Below are 16,620 nucleotides of genomic sequence, written 5' to 3'. Positions count from 1 at the left end.
ACACAAGAAATCTTTAACTTTCTAACAATCTATGCACTCTGTCGACTTATATTAATATTCAGCATATAATCTAATCATTTACAGAGTATGTCTGGTTATTCAGTTAACTTACCGAAACTCCATCCTAAGGGAGGCTCAATCTTCAGAATAAAATCTCCCTAAGAAGGGAGGAAAAAAAAGTAAAAAAATGAGAACTGATAATAAGGCTTACACTAGTTTAGTTTAGTACTACTATTTATTCTAAAATTTTTACACCAGAAATAAAATTCCGAGCATAAGCTGTGTTCCTCTAAAGAATAGTGGGCTCTCTGATTCTGATCAGATGCAACGAGCTGAAGCTGACCAATCAGAAGGCACCGCTTCCCATCAGCATTCTGAAGGCACCATGTTCAAGAGAGCACTGTCCTTTGACACCTAACATACTATTAATGGGATCTCCTAGCAACCCCTCACACGCCCAAGGCTGCCAGGATCAGCACACAGCTTCAAGAATTAAAGTCCTGTCTTAAAACTAGATTTTGCTCTTACGCCCTGGTTTCTTGAGACTGCTTCAACAGTTTGAAAAAAGAAAACAGAGTTCGAGACCCAGCTACTACACCTCTAGAAATCAATCTTATGTATTGTATATAAAGATGTAAGTTCACGAATATTTATTGCTGTGTTGTTAGTATTAATAATTTTAAAATTGGGGAAAGCCTCTATGTCTACCAAAAGAGAACTAGTAAAATAAATTAGTTTCGGCCTGACTCTGACATGCTATGCAGCCATTAAAAAGAAGGCAGTAAATCTATACATGCTGATGTTGAAAGCGTGCCAAGATGTTACCATAGGAAAAAAAAAAATCAAACCACAGAATTCCTATTGCTCGATTCCATTTGTATTTTTATAAAAATAAAAATCAAAATCAAAACTATGTATATTGACTATTTTTGCAACTTACTGTGGATCTATATTTCCAAATATAAAGTTGGAGTGTGAGGAGGATGGGGGCTGGACGTGTGGGTGGGCGTGGACACCTATGTAGGTTCATATGTGCTTGTGTGTGTCTGCGTATGTGGATGTGCATATGTATTCATGGTCACCTGTGTAACTATACACAGAGAAAGCAGTCTGTTAAGACATACGCCAAAACTTTTATCAAAGGGTTATCACTACGAAAAGAGGGGATCTTGGGAGATAAAAGATAAAATTTACTTCGTATACTTCTAAAGACCTTGATTTTTTTTCCCACAAAGCTCATGAATTCACACATTACTTATAAGAATTTTTTAAACATTTTAAGCTGCTTGCAAATAAAGGGTTCTATTAGATCAGGGTTTTTCAATGCTGGCGCTGCTGACACGTGTCTGTCCTGTGCAGGGCGATGGACGTTCAGCTTCATTCCCGGCCTCGCTGGTTACCTCGCTAGGTACCTGCAGCACGCCCCCTCCCCCACAGCTGTAACGACCACAGATGTCTCCGCACTGAGAAGCAGCATTTGATCGCGCCAGTCTGGAAGCTGTCTCCCCCGAGCTGGGCCAGAACTGCCACGTTCCACTTACAGCTTACGAGGCAGATGAGCACTTGCTCCGCAGGCAAGGCCGCTGCCCTGGTTATTAGCACAGCACTGCGGGCCACACCACTTGCCACCATAAAAGACTATTCTTCCACTCACCTTATCATACAAGGGGATCATAAAGTAACCATTGTTAGGGGCACAGTCTGTCTGGTATTTCAAAGTCCCATGCTTGGTGTACAACTTTATCTAGAAAGGAAGGAAAGAAAAGAGAAGTCATTATACTGCCTTTGCAAATTAGCTATGGATGTTACACCAAGGCGCATTCGGTCAATACACGTTTGCTGAGGACCTGCTATATGCTGCTATTAACAGTGGGCACTAGGGACAGAGAGAAATGACAAAGTACCTCCAAAATAATGTGAGTCGATATTTTTTGAGTTAAAAACCATCTAAAGTCTACCTCTAAAGTTGTAATTTTTAATATTTTTCAGTTCATTTTAGTGGCTCTCTATTTGGTTTCTGGGTCTAAATTTTTCAAATTTGCTGTTAGTGAGGCACTTGTTAAAATGCAATTCCCAAGCCCACTTCTCCTTCTAAACTAGAAGGTCTGGGGTCAGGCCAGGGATCATAAATCCTAACTGATTCCCAATACCTGGAGTAATGCTCAGCTTGAACAGTTTAATTTTCTCTTTGATTTTCATTCACGGGACAGAAACATATCCAAAGACACTTAACATGTGTCCTCTCCTCAAGGACTCTCTAAAACTCTTGCATCCTGAGCATTCCCAGACACAAACTGCTAACCCATTAAGGTGCTCAAGTAACATCTGGCTCTTCCACGTACTGTGTGACCTTGGGCAAGTCATTTACCCTCCGTAGGTCACATGTTTCTTCATGGGTAAAAAGAGAGCCACTCCTCTTCATGGTGGCTGTACAGACTCACATCTGTGCATATTAAGCACCTGGCACAGAGTACAGGCTCAAAAAATAGTAATTATCATTTACTATTTTACTATATTACTATGTTGTATTACTAACACGTCTCTTAAGAAAAAAGCAATGTGGTATCACCAGCAGGGCAGAGACTGGATTTAAGGAAAATTTCCTAAACCTTCCTGCTGCAAGGCTCAAGCACGCCAAGCCTGTTTCTACACCTGTAAAAAGAAGCAGGTGGATCTGATAATGTCCACACCTCTAAAATGTTAATGCTCCGTGACCATGATATGAAAATGAGTCATGTCACACCAGCTACAAATATGTAAAGAGCAGCAAACTCACATGTGCACACTTAGGAAAGGAAGAGAGTGAAGTTACACACAGACTGTAACTTGGCATGACTATGGTCCACAGCACCAGTAAGTGTCTTGTTCAGGGTAGGTGCTCAATAAATAGTCAGTTAATCTGTTTACAGGCCGTAAAAAAATCAGATGCACACGCTTAAAGCAGGGGTTGAAAATTCACCTGCCAAGAAGGGAGAGAGAGGTAATACCAACGGGCATTCATGTAAAGGGAGGCACAGCACTACTCAACCAGAGCCAAATTTTACAGCTCAAAGATCAGCTGGTTTTCCAGAGAACTCAGGAACCCAGTTTTTATTTTTATTTATTTAGGCGAGGCAACCTTTGGTTGACCTCACAGATTGCAAGGACCTCGTCAGCTTACAATCCCTTATTTTTTATGCCTACAGCACCTGGTCTTCCTAGGTGGTCTTCCATCTAAGTACTAACCAGGCCCAAACCTGCTTAGCTTCCAATTCCAAGATCAGATGGGATCGGGCTTGTTCAGGGTGGCATGGCCGTAGACAGGAATCCAGTTTTTAATATGAAATCTCCTGACTGTAATTTTTCTTTTGTAGGTATACTTGTCTGCTCTGTTTGCTATACTGCTACCTATATCCCCACCTGGACAAAATGTCAGTGCATGCAGGGGCTCACCCAATAGTGACTGAATGAATGAATGAATATAGTGGAAAAACACCCAGAAAGGAAGAAGGCTGGGAAAGAGTGATGGCAGTTTTATTATAAGACAGAAAATGCAATCAAGAAATGATTGTGAAATATCTTATTTACATGTCTTTCATAAAGTACAGATCAGGACACCGGATGGCAATATACGTTACACATACGAAATGCCTGATTTCACAATCAAAAACTATGAAAGGACGAATGTGTCAGACAATCTGGACAGATGCTCCTGGGGCTCAAGGAACACACTTCATACTGGGTCACAAAACTTGCCCTCTGCTCTCAAGGTCACAATTAGTCTGTGGGGTGGGAGTGTACCTACCCGCCTTCAAATTCCTCCCAGAGCCCCAGGAAACCACAAGCTACAAAAGGCCTATCAAGGCAGCTTCTGAAATGCCCTGTGCCCACACACTAGAAAGCAATCCAGGATGTGGCATGGGCGCCCAGCTGATCCTTGGAACCCTGCCACTGTTAGAGGTTAGAGTCACTAAACACTCAGCTTCTTAAGACCAAAAATGGTGCAGAAGCCACAGACAGAGGGGTCTTAAAGGCGACAATTGATTATCTTCTTTCGGACATCCATGGCACTAGGTCCTGCTGCTTCTCTCTCACACCACCTACAGGAACAGAAAGTGGGGAGCTGCGGCAAGGCAAGGCCAGGTCAAAGAACTAGTGGGGTGTGGAACCTACTTCCTACCATTCCCCAAACCTCAGCAACCTGCTTTGCAGAACACACTGGTTCACCCTTTGCCACGGCCCCCATCTGCCAGTGCTGGAGCACCTCAAATGTGCGTTCAGGCAGCCTTTGGGGTCCCAGTCCCTTCTCTTTGGCCTCTCCCAGCCTGCCTCTCATTTCTCTTTCAAGTCCCCTTCTCCTGCCCCATCATCAGTATGGTCCTAAAAGGACGCCAGCCCTCCCTCTGGTCCCTTCCCATCTACCCTGACAAGGAACCTATTCTACCTCCATCAGCCTCCCTTCCTCACAAAAGCTTTCTGGGTCAGAATCCCACCAGGCTGACAATCATTTAATTGACTAGGGCTTTGCAACTTAATAGCACAAACCTCTAGCATAATTCCAGTAACTACCAAGTAAGGTAATCAGGGCGGCAGACAACTCTCCATTTTCAGAGGAAAAGGAGTCCCAAGGGGGTAAGGAATGGGGGAAGGGACTAAAAGTACAGATATCCAATTCCAGAGATACCAAGAGATCTCCTGGGAATGATGCTTGTTAAAAGCATCTAGGGAAGTTGCAGTTTAGTGGATTAGAAGTTTGGGGGAGGGCTGAGTTGTGCAGGTTGCGGGATGAGACTTATGGTCTCTAGGTTCTGGAATGTGGGTTTCAGGAAATCTGAGTTTCAGGGGTTCTGGGTTTTGAAGATCTGGGATATGGCTTCTGAGGGATCTGGTGTCCGGGTTGCCACGGGCCTGGGACCTGCTGAAATCCGGGGCCTGGGTTCTGGGGACGGTCACGGTTCTGGATTACATGGGCTCTAGATTCTGGGGAGCTGGAGTTTGGGTTTCACAGAATCTGAGGTCTTGATTTTGGAGATCCCTGAATTTGAGTGATCTGATAAAAGTTACGCACCATCATCACCACAAATGCCCCTCGCACCCCTGCGCACGTACTCTGAGGTCCCCAACCCCGACTCCGTAGCTGACCCCACGGTAAAAACGTCCACGCTAGCGCAACCGAGAAGGGAATGGTGCAGGGCCCGCGGGAAGCGACGCCTTTAAAAAGGAAAGGACTCTATAAAGTGGGGCTGGTGGCAACCGCCTGGTGTCACAAAAGCCACCGCGGCCCAGAGAGGCTGAGTGACTGAGCCAGGGTCACAGAGCGAGCCCGGCCGGGGCCGCGGGGCGGGCGCTCACCTCGATGAGCGAGTAGTTGATCTCCACGTCCGACTTGACGAAGCCCCCGCAGCCCACCACGATGTCCTCGGAGCCGCACGCCGGACCCACGCCGCTCAGCAGCAGCAGCAGCACTAGAGTGGTGGACATCAACACTGGCCCCGGCGGCCCAGCGCCCCGGAGACCCAGCATGGCCCGACCTCCACCACCCGAGCCTCAGCAGGCCGCCTGGTCCCGCCCCTCACACCGCACGCTGCCGGCCGCTTCCTCCTCCGCAGAGCGCTGACGGCCCAGGCCCCGCCCCGCCGGCGCCGCGCATGCGCCTTCCGACGCCGCGCATGCGCCTTCCGACGCCACGCCCCCACCCCTGGCAGGACGACTCCGGCACACGCTCGGCAACAAAACGAGACCGCTAGTGCCCTCTATGGGCCTGGAGGACTCCGCGCACCTTCTGACAGGTGCAGTTGCAAGGCGCGTGCGTTCAGGCAGAAACTTCAAAGTTGAATTCTACTTCGGAATTCTGTCTCCCTCCCTGAAACTGGAAAGGACGACAGGCTGTTGCTCGAAGTATCCAAAAACTTTCCCGAACAGTTTTGACCCATATTCCACAGGTGATATATAATCTCAAAAACAACTTTAGGCATTCGTAATAAGTTGGTGCATTGCATTTTTCCATAATAAATGGCCGATAAGGCTTTTAAAGCATAACATTTTCAAAGAGATTTACGTTTAAGTTCAGCATAACATTTTCAAAGAGATTTAAATTTTATTTTAATTCTAGCTCTAATAAGATTTGTATAGAAACAAATTTTAAGGGTTTCCCTCAGAAGCAAGAGATGTACAGAGTTTAATTTACTTTGAACTAGCTCTGGGAGATGAAGTATTGTTTATGTGAAAATAAGTTCAAATATCGATGTGGAGTATTTTGTCCCAAGATTGAATGTATGCTATGATATAGGCTGAATTTAACCTCAAGCCACCACATCTAAATAGACAAAAGAAATTGCTTTTTCTGACCTGACATTTGGAATTCTTCCATTTCGCTCCTTTAAAAAAAAACTCAAGTGCCTTATTCTGATAGTTTTACATTTTGTTTCTAAATGACAAGGTAAGAGAAAATTTCCAACTGGAATTTGCTATTGTGGCTAAGCCATGTACAGCTATGAACCACAATGATCTTAAACTTTACAAAGGTCAAAACCCTCACAGTGGCTACAGCAGAATGACACATCCATCTAGGATCTCCATCATGAGTGCATCCAATTTCAGTTCCTCAGTCTGAATTCTCACTCGAAAGACACTGAGACTCTCAAATGTTCAGCTATAAAGAGATGTTTAAACGATTGCTTTATTGATTGTATTTGTTATTTATGACTACAATTGAAATATTTGCCATTTACCCTTCCTGAACATGAATTCCGGTTTATCTTAACAAATCCCAGGGGTTGAAAGCCACCAATGCTGGCCTCCGGAATCTTTTCATCCTACAGAATGAGAAATCGAGGCCCAAAGATGGAAAGGGGCTTGCCTGAGACTCTCTGTGCTTGCTGTTCATGGAGCCAGAAGTAGGCTTTGAGGTGTCCCAGTTCTGTTCTTGGCTCACCTCAACTAATTTCCTCTATATTCTTCTTCCCAACCATTCCCCCTCAAATTTCCACCATTCCCTTCATCTTAGCATCTTCAAATGTATAAAGAAATAACGCACTAGGACTGTGGCGAAGCCAATTGAAGGATGGTGGTGTAGGGAGGAGGGACTCAAGCCTCCCCGTAATTTCCATCAGCCTCCACCAAAAACACTTCAAATAAACATGGAATTAAAATGTAAACAGCAGACCAGCCAACTCAACTCCAGGACAAGTCTTTGGATTCTTGGTGTCTCTGCCCTTTTCCTGAAGACCGAGGCAGGAGGATGGCTGGGGCGGAAACAAGCAAGGGAACTAATAAGGCCAAGCGGACTCATGCTCTTGAGGCCCTGCAGGAGGTGGGAGGAAAGACGAGACCAAAACCCTAAGAAGAAATAAGGCAGTGGGGAGAATGCAGAGGGTTTTAATTCTGCACTCAAACTCTCTACCTGTGCTCGTCTGTCTGAAAAAGCCGAGTCTTTCATTCTTATCTTAAAAGGAATACATGCTCATTGCAGAAGGAAAGGAAAGGAAAGGAAAAAAAAGACAATTAGGATTGCCATGATCGCCGCTTTAGTGCATTTCCATCTTTTTATTTAGGTATATATGTTACATATGCATGTATAAGTCATTTTAAAAAGAACTCATGGCTGGGACACACCTCACTCAATACCTAGGAGAAGAAGGTAAATGGCTCGACTTCCCCACCTTCTCCAATTCAAGCATATCCTTTTTTATTTTTGCAAAAAATATAGCCTGTTTTGTATTATGATCTCTTTCTTCACTCAGCATTAAACGATCATCTTTCCAAATTAATACATTTCTGCATTGGTACTTTGAACCACGGCTTAGTAACCTACAAATAAAATAATAATACTAATGCTAATAATAGCTAACTTCTGAGCATTTACCATTTCCCAGGCACTATGTCAAACTCTTTATTAGTAATCTTAAAATCTTCCCACCACCTTAGAGGCAGACAATGTCCATCCGCACGGATGAGGAGCCTGCCCCTAACCCAACCGTCCCCACCCACCCTGGTGTTGGACACTTAGTATGTGCACACCTGTCGGAGTCTTCCGCAGGAGAAGTTCCCGGAATTGCTGGTCTACAGTATTCAGGAAGTTTGGGATGACACTTGCTGCCGGGACAGGGGGGTTGCACGGAGATGCTACTGCACTTTCTGGGACTGAGGGATCCCCTCCCCGTTTGCCTCATTTCACCCCTTCTCGCCCCACCCCCACCGCGGCTGGACCTTGCCCGGGGCCTCGCAATCCAGAGCTCCGAATCCGGGCCAAGCCTGCCAGGCCCCGCCTATTCCCCTCTGGCCAGGGGCATGGGCGAGGAGGCTGTCAGGGACTGACCGACCCACTGACCGACTGACTGACTGACGGACAGAGACACCGACAGCGCCCAATGGCCGTGCCTGGTGAGCTCTGCATGGGACCGAGGGTGAGTGTTTCCGCCTGCCCCACCCTCCTTCCCCTGGCATGGTGGATCTCCCAGGTGGTGACACTGGGGAGGGGAGAGACCCCTTTAACCAAATGCGTGCCCAAGGCAGCCCACCGGGGTTAAAGGGGCTCCAGACCTTCCAGCGAGGGAGACTTTGACCCCCATTTGCATAAAGCTTCAGGACCCCCACCTCTCTCATGCCGGCTCTCAGCAAAGGGCTCAAAGAGTGTTTATGGGGTGGCAGTGGGGGTCGCAAACTCCCAGGATCTCAGGGGCCAAGGAGGTAAGGCAAAAATAACCGCTGGTGTTGACTGAGAACTTACTCTGTGCTATGTGCTTTACACGGATTGACCCCGTTAGAGGTAGAGCCTCTTATGATTCCCCCCTTGGCAGGGAAGGAAACTGAGGCACAGGCAGGTTGCAGTTCCCAGAGCTGGCGACTGGTGAAGCCCGGAGGAGTAAGATAACCAGTGGGGAGGTGATGGGGGTGTAAATACAGTAGGGAGAGAACTGAGGAGGCCACGCTCTCTGAGCGTCATATTCGAATCCCCGCACCACCACTCTCTAGCTGGGTGATATCAGCCAGGTTCCTCAACCTCTCTGGGCCTCGGCGTCCTCATCTGCAAAATCAGTGTGATACCTGCATCTACCTCAGAGGGTTTTTTGTTAGGATTAAAGGAATCGAGAACGCTAAGGTACTCTGAAGAGTGCTTGGCACGTTTTCATGTAAATGTGAGGGTCCAAAAGGATGCTTGGCCCCCTAAGCAGGTGAGTTTGCGACCCCTGTGTACAATTGTACCATCGTAAGGGTCACCCTGGTGTCCCCTCAGGTCTGGAACCAGACGGAGCCTGAGCCCGCCGCTGACCACCTACTGAGACTATGCTCCCTGAAAACAGCAGGGGTCTGGGTGCCCCCCATGTACCTCTGGGTCCTTGGCCCCATCTACCTCTTCTACATCCATCGTCATGGCAAGGGCTACCTCCGGATGTCCTCACTCTTCAAGGCCAAAATGGTAGCCACTGCCTTTGGGAGCCTAGAACCAGACAATGGTTGTGGGGAGGGGCGAGGAGTAGGCTGGAACCTGGCAGAGACTCCCAAAATGGACATTCTTCCTATCAGGGAACATACAGGGTGGGGACAAAGAGGGAGCCTGTTAATCAAACAGAGCGATACTCCAGAGACTGCACAGGTAAACACTGTGGAGCAAGGTTCACCCACACAGATTTGCTAAGAATGAAAATCCTCAAACACCCCTATCCAAACACTCACACACTCCTGGGAGGTTTATGGCCACCATAACTTGGCATTCTGCAAAGCACGCAGTGTGTCCTCCTGGGATACACAAGGAAACTTTACAGGATCGCGGTAGGATAAACCTTTTACGTTTTTAACAGTCGTGCGTCGATGTTTATGTTCCCCTCCAGCAGGACTAAAGAACGGTTCTTAAAATGGTTGGGTATTTATTTTGGTGAGTTAGAAATACGCTAGCATTCTAAGGTGAACTTTTCCGTTCAACCGTCCCCTTTTACAGGAATGCCCTTCTAGGTTCATTCATTCCCTTGTTAATTTTTGTCCTATTGCTGACCGTATCTCTCCGGGGGTTGACGCACTCTTCCTTAAAGGGCCAGACAGTACATGTTTGCGGTTCTGAGGATCACGTGGTCTCTGCCCCAACTACTCAGTTCTGCCATGGCAGCCACAGACCACAGTACACAAATAGGCATGACTGTGTTTCCATTAAAAAAATATTTAGAGTCACTGAAATAGGAATTTCATATCGTTTCCACGCATCATGATATGCTATACTTTTTTTTTCTTTTTGAGTTTTGTTCAACGGTTGGAAAATGTCAAAACCATTCTTATGTCACAGGTGATACAGAAAGTTTGGCAGCGTGCCAAACTTCAGCCTGCGGGTGGTCGTGTAGCCCCCACTTTGGCTGACTGAGAGTCCCCAGTGTGCCAGGTCTGGCCTTCTTTCTGGCATGGGCACCCTCTGTCTGTCTCACTTTCTTGCTTTCCCTTGTTCAAAAGAGACACCAAGGCATCTTATAGGGCCTAGAGACACACCGGCCCCAACAGAGAGTTTCTCCTTGATTTCGCAGTAGGGATTGAAAGAGACTTGAAGGGAGTGAGTAAATCTCACTTCGAGCTGTGCCTTTCTTGTGCACTATCTGAGCACTGCCCGCATCTTGGAAAACACTGTGTTGGCTCAGGCCCCTGCCGTGTCTTATTTATATGATACAGTTACAGGTCGAGATCGATCTGCAACACACATCTTTCTCACACATCTTTCACGCTGGCACTGTTAAATTATGACATTGGTCCGTGACAGTGCCCTATCCGGAGCCACCGTCTAATAAGACGCGTCTTGTTAAGTATCTTTCTTTTCACCCCATCAGCCTTATCCAAGCCTGTCTCCCCAGGTGCTCGGGTTCGCCCTCATAATCCTGTGCATCTCCAACGTGTCTGTCACTCTTTGGAGGATCCAGCAGGGGACACCCCAGGCCCCAGAATTCCTCATTCACCCCACCGTGTGGCTCACCGCAATGGTAACAAGTCCCCAGGCTTGCCGGCTGGCTCCCGTCTGCTGCTTTTTCTGCCTGGTGGAGGGTGTGGGGCAGCGCGGGGCCCCTCCTCCCTCATCCCCCGACCTTAAGGGGGCGTGTCCTGACTCTCCTGTCCAGAGCTTTGCAGTGTTCCTGATCCACGCTGAGAGGAAGAAGGGGGTCCAGGCATCTGGGGTGCTGTTTGGGTACTGGCTTCTCTGCTCTCTCTTGCCAGCCACCAGTGCTGCCCAGCAGGCCTCGCAAGGGGTAAGTGGGGTCCTGGACCACCAGGGAAAACCAATATGGTAGCTCCGGGCCCTAGGTCCTCCCCTTTCCACACATAACTCCCTCTACACAGACACGGCACGACACAGCTGCTTCAGCTCTAGCGACTGACTCACAAATGCGCTTCCTCTTGTAGAAGTGCCCATCGTCCCACACGCTTTTATCGACACAAACGCCCATCATCTTGCACACTCAAGTCACACACTTTACTTACACACCAGGCACACACTTGTATGCCCCCATTTATGCATCACCCACAGACTCCGAAACATCTCACACACACACACACACTTGCCGTCAAGCTGCCACACGACGAGGCACAAACATCCCACACTCCCTCACTGCACACACATTCACGCAGCCCTCCCACGCCCCTGGGCACAGACACTCTGGGAGTTCACAGGTAAAATTCCAAACTGGTCCCGTACCCGGAGGGCAAAGAGAGACAGAAAAAGCAGGTCACTCCAGAATGCGAGGTGGAGATTTTGGGTGGGGGGCGGGGGGACTCACCTACTCGGCTGGTCTCTGGCACGGAGAGACAGAAACTCCACACCTGCCTGCCAGGATCTTAACAGTTCACACAGAGGCCTTAGCGGGGTTCGGTCATGGAACCATCCAGATGGTCTCATGACACCTTGTTTTCCCAAGGCTACCTCATTGGAACAGCTCCCACTGTGGGACAAGTGCACATTCCAAGGACAGGGGAGGGGCGAGGAGCCTCTGATGGCCCCGGGGCGGTTCGTGGGTCATCCTGCGGTCACGTCCTCTCATGGCCTCTCCCAACACACACCTGCATGCACTCTTCCTCACACGCGTGCCCGCTCCCCCTCATGCTCACCGATTCTCACTCTCACCCATGCTCCCATGAATCCGTTTTACACACTCATTTCGCACACTCACCCATATTTCTGCTGCCAACCTGGAAAGCAGCATTTCCATATTAGAACACATGATGGGTCGTTTTATCTGTTAAGAGAAAAAATATAGTCTAGACCAGGGGTTGAAAACTGCTTGCGTGGGTGACACACTCACTCAAGACTCCTGATCAGAAAACTGACTGCAACAGGCTTCAGATCAGCATTTCGGGAGCCAATTGGTTACTTCACCCTTCCAAAAGGACAAGAGAGAGAAACAAGGACAGATTCTGACAAAATAAGCTTTATAACTAATGAGAAAATTCCACAGGCCCTCCACGGATTCACGAAATGGTGGGTTCCTACAGATGACTTATCAACCTGCCTGCCTACACCGAGTGGCACTTCTGCTTGCTCTCCCACAGGACTTCCAGAGTGACCCCTTCCGCCACCTGTCAACCTACCTGTGCCTGTCTTTGGTGGTGGCACAATTTGTGCTGTCGTGCTTGGCTGATCAACCCTCCTTCTTCCCTAAAGACCCCCAGCAGTCTGTAAGTCACCATGCCTCCAATCCAGAGCCTCCCTTGTCCCTGTTCCACTTCCGGCCTCGGTCTCCCCATGCTACCGAAGGAAGCTGACCTAGAGCCCAGGCCTTTAATTTTTTATTCTTTCCAGCATTCGGCAAAATGTGTATTGCATGGCTATTCTATGCCATGGGTTGGCCCACTTGTTCTGTCTAGAGCAAGAGAGAAAATGTTTTCAGCTTTGTGGGCTGTGTGATCTCTGTGGCTACTCGATTCTGCTGCTATGGCCCAAAACCAGCCCCAGACAATATGTCAATAAAGGATCATGGAGTTGTTCGCATGTAACTTTATTTGCAGAGATAGGCATTGGGCTGACTTGGGCCCCCGCGGCCACAGTTTGCCAACCCCTGCTCTTCGCCCCAGCTAGGTGCTAAGAATCCATGGTGAACAAGCAGATGTAGCCCCTGTCATCATGCATCTAACAGCCCGGTAGGGGCACCAAATATTAATCACATCATTATGCAAACGCGTGGAAAATTCCAGCTGGGGCAAGTGCTCCGGGCCACGAGAGTTTACAACCGGTAACATTGAACTAGTCCCTGAAATCAGGAAAGAATTCTCTGAGGAACAGACAGGTGATCTGAGATCATCTAAAAAGATGCTCAACTGCTTGAATAATCAAGTTAAACTGTAACAGGGCTTTTTTTCCGCTATGATAATGGCAGGAAAAAAATTAAAAATTGATAATGAGCCGTGGCGGTAAAGAGGTGGTGAAATGGGCACTCCCACGTCCTCTCGATGAGAGTATCGATCTGTGCGATTTTTCTGGAGCAGCTGGCGAAATCTCGGCCCTGATCCCTCTCTACCTCCTCACCACATTCGCTGAGGGATACTGTCGAGGATATTGTTCTCTATGGCATGCATCGTCCTTGCCTTGAGAACTTCTCGGTCTCGGTATTCACAGTAGTTTTTCTTCTGGAAAACTGTTAGTTCTTCACTTGTAGATGCTGTCGGTCCTGGGGCCCAATCCCTTTTTGCCTTGCCTGCTAGGAAGCGCCAAGGCCATCGGTGGCCACCTCTGACAAGGAGGCCGGGTGCCTCAGTGTATACTTTTGGTACTAAGTTCATGGTCAGTTCATCCTGTCTTCCTTGGCTCCCGTTGTCACTACTGGCCATGCCATGTGAGACTGAGTCCTCCCTCTGCCCCATCTTTTCTCTTTACAGAATCCATGTCCAGAGGCTGGGGCCTCCTTCCCCTCCAAGGCCATGTTCTGGTGGGTTTCTGGGTAAGTAAAGTAACCGGGAAGGGGCTCGCGTGGTGCTCCCGCCCACCTGCATTCGTTGCCCTGATTCATCGCCACGGCTCTTCCCGCATGAGCTCCCTCCCAACAGCAGCTGGCTAAGAATCCATGCCAGCCTCAGTGCATCCTTCTCAGATTCGGTGTGTCCATCACCCACATCCCACTCACTCACTGGAGTGAGATCTGGGTGTGAATGCCGGCTCTGTCTCTGAGCTGGCCATATCGCAAACCTCCGGAGTCTCAGTTTTCCCCTCTGGAAACGACCCTACCTTCATTAAATATGAAGTGCTCAGTACTTCATATTTACAATAAAATCATATCTCTCACTCAGCTTCATTCATTCCACCAATTTTTAATAAGCACCTACTAGGTGCTAAGCACCGGGGATGAGGAGGTAAACACCAAGTCTTTGTTCTCCAGAGGCTGATGGAGAAGACAGGTGTTTCTCCAGAGTTACTACAGCAGGTGCTGAGAAGGTGCCCACCTACCGGGCCCTCTCCTGACCACACCGCAGTCAGCTCTCGGTAGCACCTGGATTTAAATCCGAGTCTACCACGTCCTGGCGGGGTGACCTTGGGCAAGTGACTTAACCTCTCTGTGCCTCAGTCCCTGCACCTGTAAAATGAGGGTAATAATAGCACCTACCTCCTAGGATTGTGAGGAGTAAATGAGATAAGTTCCGCGAAGCCCTTAGAACAGGATCTGGCCCATGACAAGTGTTATATAAAGTGGTTGGTAGATGACGAACAGGACGCGTGGGCGACGTGGAATTTGTGGAAAGAGCATATAGCAGCACTAGAAGAAAACAGACTCACCCTTGGTTTCCCAAACAGAGGCACTCAGGGACCATTCCTCAAGCTTTTGCCTTATTCGGGTACCATTCATATGCTATTTACTGAATTTTTTTTTTCTTTAAATCAGCTCACTTTTTCAACTTTAATAGGCTTTTTTTTAAAAAAAAAGAGAAAGAAAGAAAGAAAGAAACGTTCTGTCACTGCCAAATTGGGAAAATCTATAGAATCGCTTGCCACATAGAACTCCAAACATAATTTCTATGAAAACCGTGCCACGTTAATACTTTCTAGAGCAGACCGTTGCGTGCCTGAGTTTGCTCTGTGTCAGGAAAGGGAACTTGGAAAGTCTCAGGAAGTGGCTCAAGACCAGCTCCGAAAAAAACCTTCTCCTTGGTGTCATTAGAAGGGTTTGAGACCTGAACAGAAAATCACACTCGCCTGATGGAAGTCTGTAGGAATTAATTGCTCATGTATGCGTGTTGGCTCGCAAAATGGCCCTGTATCCAGAGGCCAAAGAGGGTCGGAAGAGGCAGGCCACTCCAGACTGGTAGGTGGCAGTTTGACAAGCAAAGGAACTTACCCCACAAGGCTAGTCTTAGGAAGATCTCCGCATCCACCGGCCAGAGTCCTAACAGTTCACACAGAGGCCTTAACTGGGTTCAGACATGTGTACCATTCACATGGTCTCCACGGCACCTTACTCTCTCAAGCCTGCGTCCTTGAAGCTGCTCTGGTGCAGGAAGAGCGGGCAGACTGCACATTCCAAGAACATGGGACGGGTGAGGAGCCTCCAACGGCCAGGGGCCATCACTTCCTCTCAATGACCTCCTCCAACAATGTGCCAACTACATACTGTCATCTCATATGCCAGCCCCAGGCGTTGGGAGACGCTCTCATTTTAAGGGGAGAAAATTGCCATCCTTTGTTAGGAAGTGACGTGCCCAAAGTCACAGAGTTGATAAATGGCTTCGCGTGACAGATCTTGTGCCTTGTGCCAGGGGGTGAGGATAAAAGCAAGTACTGACTGTCTTTACCCGACAGAACTGTCAGTCTAAATAAATCATCAGACTGAAAAGGCAAATGATCATGATTGCAACAAGCATCATAAAGAAAAAAGCTCAGGAGATCTCAAATTGGGGGATCATTACAAGACTGGGCCAGGCGAGGAGGGGTGGTCATTCAGCAGACTTCTAAGAAAATCCCATCTAAGCCCAGAGGTGAAGGACAAATCAGAAGTGACCGGGTAAGGAGTGGAGGAAAGGAGGTTTGAGTAGGGTGACATGATTGTGCAAAGGTCCTGAGGCCCGTGGCGGGAGCAGTGAACAAGGAGGAGTGTGGGGACATTTAAAACTCCAGGAGGAATTCAGGATTCCTCCCCAGCGACAGTTTTCATCTCTGGACTTCTGACTCCTTGGAAGGTTTATTTCCCCTGCCACACAGATTGTCCCTTGGTGAAGTCATTGAATCTGTCTGAGACTCTATTTGCTTCCTCAGATGTAAAATGGGTCAGTAGTAATCTACCACATGGGCTCACGGGATGATCTTTGTAGACTGCAGAGTGCCCCACAAACGTTAGGTGCGGTTAGGTTAACGGCTCTTGTCTTACCGATGGCCCGGCAGAGGGGAAGACAGATAAAGAGACTTACCCAGGGTCACGCAGCCACCAGGCCAGGACTTTGCAGGGGCAGAAGGCAGGGGGGAGCTTGCCCTGGTGGCCCTCTTTTACAGGCTGGTCTGGAGGGGCTACAGGAGACCACTGGGATCCGAAGACTTCTGGTCCCTTGGGAGAGAAAACTCCTCGGAAGAACTCGTCTCCCAGTTGGAAAGGCAGTGGGCGAGGAACCGCAGTGCGGCCCAGCGGTGAGTGTGTGGAAGCCGGGCGGTCAGCGTGGTGCTCGGTGCTTGGTCAGCAAAACCCTGAGTCACTCGGC

General features: G+C 48.4%; 2 protein-coding genes and 1 pseudogene across 2 annotated transcripts in view; 1 reads left to right on the top strand and 2 right to left on the bottom strand.

The window, feature by feature from the left end:
- Window positions 1-5,604, bottom strand: part of LOC105290976 (nodal modulator 1) — a 49,333-nt gene extending 43,729 nt beyond the window's left edge. The window contains exons 1-3 of the mRNA XM_023529669.1: window positions 5,332-5,604; window positions 1,655-1,744; window positions 113-158 (exon numbers count right to left, since the gene is read on the bottom strand). Coding sequence (XP_023385437.1) covers window positions 113-158; window positions 1,655-1,744; window positions 5,332-5,502 — 307 coding nt within the window. The 5' untranslated portion in view covers window positions 5,503-5,604. The remainder of the gene's footprint in view (window positions 1-112; window positions 159-1,654; window positions 1,745-5,331) is intronic.
- On the bottom strand, window positions 3,177-3,301 carry LOC111738609 (annotated as a pseudogene).
- A 2,744-nt stretch (window positions 5,605-8,348) lies between the features above and the next one.
- The window catches only part of ABCC6 (ATP binding cassette subfamily C member 6), a 49,205-nt gene continuing 40,933 nt past the window's right edge, over window positions 8,349-16,620 (top strand). Inside the window, exons 1-7 of the mRNA XM_011358430.1 lie at window positions 8,349-8,384; window positions 9,215-9,397; window positions 10,809-10,934; window positions 11,070-11,198; window positions 12,496-12,621; window positions 13,819-13,880; window positions 16,418-16,549. Coding sequence (XP_011356732.1) covers window positions 8,349-8,384; window positions 9,215-9,397; window positions 10,809-10,934; window positions 11,070-11,198; window positions 12,496-12,621; window positions 13,819-13,880; window positions 16,418-16,549 — 794 coding nt within the window. The remainder of the gene's footprint in view (window positions 8,385-9,214; window positions 9,398-10,808; window positions 10,935-11,069; window positions 11,199-12,495; window positions 12,622-13,818; window positions 13,881-16,417; window positions 16,550-16,620) is intronic.

Source organism: Pteropus vampyrus, unplaced genomic scaffold (genome assembly GCF_000151845.1).
Source record: "Pteropus vampyrus isolate Shadow unplaced genomic scaffold, Pvam_2.0 Scaffold40, whole genome shotgun sequence".
NCBI classification, from domain to species: Eukaryota; Metazoa; Chordata; class Mammalia; order Chiroptera; family Pteropodidae; genus Pteropus; species Pteropus vampyrus.
The sequence above is the reverse complement of the archived record's forward strand: the minus strand, read 5'-3'. Positions and strand labels throughout refer to the sequence as shown.